This window comes from Mesocricetus auratus, unplaced genomic scaffold (genome assembly GCF_017639785.1).
Source record: "Mesocricetus auratus isolate SY011 unplaced genomic scaffold, BCM_Maur_2.0 Super-Scaffold_100676, whole genome shotgun sequence".
NCBI classification, from domain to species: Eukaryota; Metazoa; Chordata; class Mammalia; order Rodentia; family Cricetidae; genus Mesocricetus; species Mesocricetus auratus.
This window is the reverse complement of record NW_024429266.1, coordinates 183,565,976-183,572,661: the sequence shown is the minus strand read 5'-3', so window position 1 is coordinate 183,572,661 and position 6,686 is coordinate 183,565,976. Positions and strand designations below refer to the sequence as shown.

Here is a 6,686-nt window from a genome sequence, read left to right as displayed (position 1 = left end):
AACTGGTGAGGTTCCACTGAAGAGAATTCTGTGGTTTCTGCGCTTACGTAAGCGCTTCTCAGCCTGGGGGTACTTTGTTCCCCAGAAAACATTTAACTATACCCGGAGACCTATTTCTGTCATAGCCTTGTGGGACACAGAGCGAAAGCCTTGGATGATGCTAATGTCCTTCATGCATAGAACATCCCACAACAGTGTATCCAGAGTGTGCAACTTGAGAAACACTTCTCTAGACCCACTGTTTCTTTCCTCCGTGTGCCACATCCCAGAAGAGATCACGAACCCCAACTCTGCTGGTGCCAAGGTCTATCCCCCAAGAGTCAGCCTTCACTATGCTGTGGGGTCTGCAGGGGGTGCTGTGTGCTGCCCACCCTCCCCCAAGTCCTTAGTCTGCTGAGTCACTTGGAACAGGAGACACTGATGCTTCTGCTGTCATGACAACAGCACACTGCCACAGAAATGCTCCCTACCTCTTGTGTGTGTGTGGGGGGGACAAAAGACAGGCAGGAGGCACCTCAGAAGCATGCTTTAGGCTAGGGCAGGGTTGTAGAGGGGCTCCTGAGACCTTTTGATGGGAAAGCGTTAATGCTCCTGGAACTTCTGCTGGAAGGAAGGCAGAAAGGGGCAGGGTTGCGGCCCACCCCTGCATTTCCAGCATGTTCACTTGGCCTGGCCCCTGCTCATGAAAAGCCTGGGCATGGACCACACAGCTGTCAGTCTCAAAGCCTTGGCTCTGGGGCTCCAAGGAGGTAGGGCAATCCCAGAAGGGCAAGGAGCCAGGACTGGATTTGGGGTGCAGCCCAGCCTGCTCCCTGCCTTTTAAGCAGAGGTTATCATCAGGCCAGCTAAACTTAGCAAGTAGGCTCTTCAGCTACAAGAGCAGGGGGCTCGTCTCAAGTTGCACTGGTCTAGCAAAGAGGCCCCAGGATTCCCCTGCCCTGCTCCTGTGGCTGTGCTCCCAAACCCTTCCGAGAGCTCAGAATCCACCCTTCCCACCTTCCCGACGCTTCGGAGGAGGAACCCCCCTTCTCCTTCCCACTTGTGAGAGTGGGCTGGGGCCTGCCGGTTCTGGCTCAGGGTAGAATACCCCCACACACACCTCTTCTACTTTTCCCTCCTCTCAGACCTCACCCTGCCTCCACGAGGGCAGTCAAGAAAGGAGAGTCCCTGGCTGCAGGGCCAGTAGGCACGTCCCAGGACGGGGAGGGACTTCCGCCCTCACGTCCAGCTCCCCGCCCTGGGGCTGCAGTGGGTGAAAGGGGCAGTGTTTCCTAGCCTGGGCGGTGCAACCCTCAGGTTCCGAGGAGCGACATTCTGGGAGGCTTCTTTGCCTCCTCCAACCCAACCCACAACCAGGACATTGTCCTCACCCCAGGGCCCCAACCTAGACCTTAACTGGTGAACACAGAGGCATGTTTGTAAGTCTTAATAATCAGGTCTCTAGGTTGCAGGGCATCCCGACCTATGGCGTAGGGACCGCCCCTTCAGGCCGCTTCCCTAGCCTCCTCCTTGTCCTCACAGCCCAGTGCACAGGCCAGCCCTCTGGCCCAAGAAAGAGAAGCCTGGAGGAAGTGGAGGTGGAGGGCGGGGGATGGGACCGAGAATGCGGCGAGCCCCCGCAGGAGGCAAAGTGGCCCCTCCCGGGCCTTTTCTGCTCGGCTGCTTATTTTTTGCCTGTGTCACTACCAAAGAACAACGAGAAGATCCTCAACTTTTCCACAGCCTTTTCAAAAAGGGGAGAGGGACGACGGTGCAGCTGTGGGCAGACACGCACTTCTGCGCTATCCCCCCGCCCCCGTTCCTGCAGCTTCCAAGGTTCTCTCATTTTATCCGGCTGGCAGCTTTCAGGTCCCTGGGTCCTGGACGTCCTTAGTGCACACTCCTCATCCTTAAGTTCATAGTCTATTCCCTCGGCCTTATCCTGTCCCCCATCACCGGTTCCCCTCCCCCTCTCAGCCCCGAGCCCACACGTTTGGTGCGTGCACATTTCAAAAACGAGGCGGGTCCAAAGAGAGGGGGGTGGGGAGGCACCGACAGGCCCTGCTACTCGCGGCTTTACGGGTGCACGTAGCTCAGGCCTCAGCGCCCTTGAGCTGGGACTGGATGAGCGGGACGGGAGGCGGGGCGAGCGTCATCAGCTCCCCACCACCACCCCAGTTTCTATAAATACGGACTGCAGCCCTCCCCGGTGCTCTCTGCTCCTCCCTGTTCTAGACGCAGCCGCATCTCTTCGTGCAGTGCCAGGTGAAAAACCGCAGGGTGGGCCGCATGTGGCCTGGGACGGTCGGAAGCTGGGAAGGGGGGCGCGCTCTGTCCGGGACTGGGGGCGGCAGGGCGAGCTCCACTGGCCGAGCCCGGGCTCCGCATTGCAGAGGCTGGAGGTGGACGTGATGGGTCGCGCGGCGGGAATGGAGGCGGGGGGGGGGTCTCCTGGTGACCGTGGTCCACGCTGATCTCAACTTCTTCTCCCGCAGCCCCGTTCCTGAGACACAATGGTGAAGGTCGGAGTGAACGGGTAAGTTCATGGCTGGACTAGGGTGGGGCTTCGGGTCCCACTCCGTTGCGTATGCTGGTCTGCCTGACCCGGGGGCTTTGCAATAGCGTGGGGTGGTGGATGGGTGACCGCAGCACCCAAGGAGACCTCAAGGTCAGCGGACGAAGGCTCCGGCTCCGCCCTTGCGGGGATGAGCAGCCCGGAGTCCTCTCTAGGAGGACCATCCCCCGCGTGCACGCCAGCTTAGGATCCATCTCCTAATCCCCCGGCTGGGGCTTCTTTCTTTACTTTCGCGCCCTGAGGCGTCACGTGGCAGAAGGGGAGCCCCTCCCCCCATCACCCCCATCCTCACCGTCGGTGGCCCACTTAGTGCATCATCTCTCAAGGGCTTCCTTTAGGGTGACTGGCCGCCGCCATGTTGCAAACGGGAAGGAAATGAATGAACCACCGTTAGGAAACCTTCCTTCGGCCTTCCTCCTTCCTAGCTAGTGACTAACTCCCCACTCCCTCTGCCGGGTGGAGTCGCCTCTATCCTGTAAGCCAGGTGATGCAAGGCTTCGCTTCCGTGCTCTCAAGAGAGCTCTACCTTACAAGCCGCCTCATCTTATTAGCCTTAAAGCAGCCCCTCACGCCTCATTTTCTTCTAGCATTTTGTAGATTCTCTGAGAATCGAAGCGGGCGTAAAGAGGTCCGCTTGTCCTTCTCCCAGCCCCAAAGGTGCTGGCTATGGCGTAGTGCGTGAGGGGGGTGGAGGGAGCTGAGTCATGGTGGTTCCGAAAAGAAAATTTCCAGCACAAAATGGCTCCGGTGGTGGCATCCCCTTCCCCCATAACCTCCATTTCCATAACCAAACCCTATAGGCCGGACTGTAAAGGTCACTAAGAGGATTGGGTGTCTGAGCCTCGGATCCTGCCCTTCTCCCCATTCCATCCTCTGGAAACCAGATCTCCCCACTCCACCCTAATCTGAGGTTAAATTTAGCCGTCTGACCTTTACTTTCTGTATCTGGGGTCTGGGCTCCTCCACCCTGTTGGCCCCTACACACATCTGTTGCTCCTGCTCCTGATTTTTAGCTAGCAAAGACAGGTGCTTTGCAAATTAGAGCCCAGGGTTTAGGGATTGGAAAGCCCAGTGGCTTCCTTAGTCTCTTTCCCTTTAGGGGGAGGGACTTGGAGAAAGCAGGTTGGCTGACCCTGTCCTGCTCATCCTGACCTTTAACCTTGCCCTTTGAGCTTGGTGATGCTGAGTGCACAAGTCCTTCCTGTCCAGGGGGTGTAGCCTGAAGCCGGGCCAGGCTGGAAAAGCTTCCCAGGGGGTGATGAATGTCCTGCCCACGCAGGGGCACACTGCCCCCCAGAGACTTGAAATGACTGGGGATGGACAAGGCTTTGAGCCTAATCATCTCTGGAGAGGAGCCTCCACTTTATGGCCTGCAGTAAAAGCCCAGCCAATCCCGTTTGCTCAAGGAAGATAGAATCAGACCTCTTGGCTTCCTAAGGATGGAGGTGTTCTATATTTGAGTTCTGCTTCTAAGCATTCAACCAGCTTTATTAAAGGAAATTCAGAACAAAACTTGAATTTCCTGCTTCTTTACACCTAATACTGTACTGAGTCTTTGTCGTGACATGCATAGTTATGGTTTCTGTGGGTTCTCTACAGCTAGGAGACACCTGGATTCTGTTTTCTGAAGAGCATGTGTCTGCCCAGTGCTGACTAGAGAGGCCTATGAGGAATTCTCTGACCCCCAACTCCTTTTTTTTTTTCCTTACCTCAGATTTGGCCGTATTGGACGCCTGGTTACCAGGGCTGCCTTCACTTCTGGCAAAGTGGACATTGTTGCCATCAATGACCCCTTCATTGACCTCAACTACATGGTGGGTGCTAATCCCACGGGTAAGGGGGCGGGGTGTTTACTGATTCAGTCCCTTGATGCCCTCCCTCATTTGTTCCCCCCAGGTCTACATGTTCCAGTATGACTCTACCCATGGCAAGTTCAAAGGCACAGTCAAGGCTGAGAACGGGAAGCTTGTCATCAACGGGAAGGCCATCACCATCTTCCAGGAGCGAGATCCCACCAACATCAAATGGGGTGATGCTGGTGCCGAGTATGTTGTGGAGTCTACTGGCGTCTTCACCACCATGGAGAAGGCTGGGGTGAGTGGCCAGAGGGCTGAAGATGAAGGGAACTCTGATTTGGTGCCTACAAAGTAAGAACGGGGTCTGAAATCAACTTTTGCACACAGGCCCACTTGAAGGGTGGAGCCAAGAGGGTCATCATCTCCGCACCTTCTGCTGATGCCCCCATGTTTGTGATGGGTGTGAACCATGACAAGTATGACAACTCCCTCAAGATTGTCAGGTGAGGATAGCAGAGGGCTGTTGCAAGGTGGGCAAGCAGGGGTGAGGTTACAGGTGGGTGAGCCTTCTAACCCGCCTCTTCTCTTCAGCAATGCATCCTGCACCACCAACTGCTTAGCCCCCCTGGCCAAGGTCATCCATGACAACTTTGGCATTGTGGAAGGACTCATGGTATGTAGTCCACCTGGTCGTCCTATAGGCAGAGGGTCCTGCTGTGTGGGCGCTGTGGCGGGTACCTTGCAAGACCTTGCTCACTGTCTCCGTGTTTTCCAGACCACAGTCCATGCCATCACGGCCACCCAGAAGACTGTGGATGGCCCCTCCGGGAAGCTGTGGCGTGATGGCCGTGGGGCTGCCCAGAACATCATCCCTGCATCCACTGGTGCTGCCAAGGCTGTGGGCAAGGTCATCCCAGAGCTGAACGGGTGAGCTTTTGTTCACAGGGGGAATTAATGGGATGGGGAGTGGCGGCAGTAATCTGGGCTGACCAAACCTCCCTGTGTCTGCAGGAAGCTCACTGGCATGGCCTTCCGTGTTCCTACCCCCAACGTGTCCGTCGTGGATCTCACATGTCGCCTGGAGAAAGCTGTATGTCTGGGGTGGGCTGAGGGTTGTCTCTGGTAGGGTGGTGAGGTTGGGGCTTGAGTAGTCATCTTGTTTTTGCCCTTACTAGGCCAAGTATGAAGACATCAAGAAGGTGGTGAAGCAGGCATCCGAGGGCCCACTGAAGGGCATCCTGGGCTACACCGAGGACCAGGTTGTCTCCTGCGACTTCAACAGTGACTCCCACTCTTCCACCTTTGATGCTGGGGCTGGCATTGCTCTCAATGACAACTTCGTAAAGCTCATCTCCTGGTATGTGCGATGTGATCAGAAACGGGCTTTTAAAACTTGGGGTTGGCACCCCCTGGTGTTTAGCCCAAAAAGTAAACCCTCCTAACTGTCCTCCCAATGTGTTTAGGTATGACAATGAATTCGGCTACAGCAACAGGGTGGTGGACCTCATGGCCTACATGGCCTCCAAGGAGTAAGAGACCCACCCTGGATCATCCATCCACCCCAGCAAGGACTCAAGCAAGAGAGAGGCCCTGGCTGCTGAGCAGTCCCTGTCCACCAACCCCCACACTGGTCATCTCCCTCACAGTTTCCATCCCAGACCCCCAGAATAAAGGAGGGGCTTAGGGAGCCCTGCTCTCTTGAATACCATCAATAAAGTTCACTAGACCCGTCTTCCTTGGTGTTTGCTTCAGTACAGGGTTGGGAGGCTGACCTAGCAAGGCTGGGAAGGCTTCGCCTTCTGCATATAGCTTTGTCACGCAGGGCATTACAGAGTCCAGGGCCACCATGTAGCTACGTGCCAGCTCAGGTTTCCTGTCCTGAACAGGTCAAAAGCTGCCTAAGATGACTTGGCACCAGGAGTGGGGTTGACAATGGGAACCAGGAGTATGGTCTTAGACTTGGGTTGGGCTGCATCAAGTTCCAGAACGGTCTTATCTGCAAACAGGTCAAATGTGTCTGGAGGCCTCAGGTAAAATTGGAAGGATGCCCAGCACAGTAAAAATGTATCAGTGAGGGGAGTGACTGCTGTACCCTGAAACAGCTGAGCTGGTGCCCGCAGCTGTCACTATCTTTAGGTGTGGTTCACTGGCGGACATTGAAGTGCTTTGGTTCTTGGTGCCTCATTGTTTGCTATGAAGACAGCATAAGGTCTTAGGCTGGGCATGGTGGTGCATGCCTCTAATGCCGGCAATCCCAGCAATGGAGTGGCAGAGGCAGGAGGATCTGAATTTGAGGCCAGCCTGGGTTGTTACAGAGAAACCCATCTCGGAAAAAG

General features: G+C 55.8%; 1 protein-coding gene across 1 annotated transcript; it reads left to right on the top strand.

Annotated features, from left to right (window-relative positions):
- Positions 1 to 2,127: 2,127 nt before the first annotated feature.
- Positions 2,128 to 6,082, top strand: Gapdh (glyceraldehyde-3-phosphate dehydrogenase). Its single transcript, XM_040739258.1, has 10 exons — positions 2,128 to 2,244; positions 2,475 to 2,515; positions 4,269 to 4,368; positions 4,451 to 4,648; positions 4,738 to 4,853; positions 4,942 to 5,023; positions 5,126 to 5,277; positions 5,362 to 5,440; positions 5,526 to 5,707; positions 5,814 to 6,082. The coding sequence occupies exons 2-10, from the start codon at positions 2,493 to 2,495 to the stop codon at positions 5,881 to 5,883; spliced, it is 1,002 nt and encodes a 333-aa protein (XP_040595192.1). The 5' UTR covers positions 2,128 to 2,244; positions 2,475 to 2,492; the 3' UTR covers positions 5,884 to 6,082.
- The last annotated feature ends 604 nt before the right edge of the window (positions 6,083 to 6,686 follow it).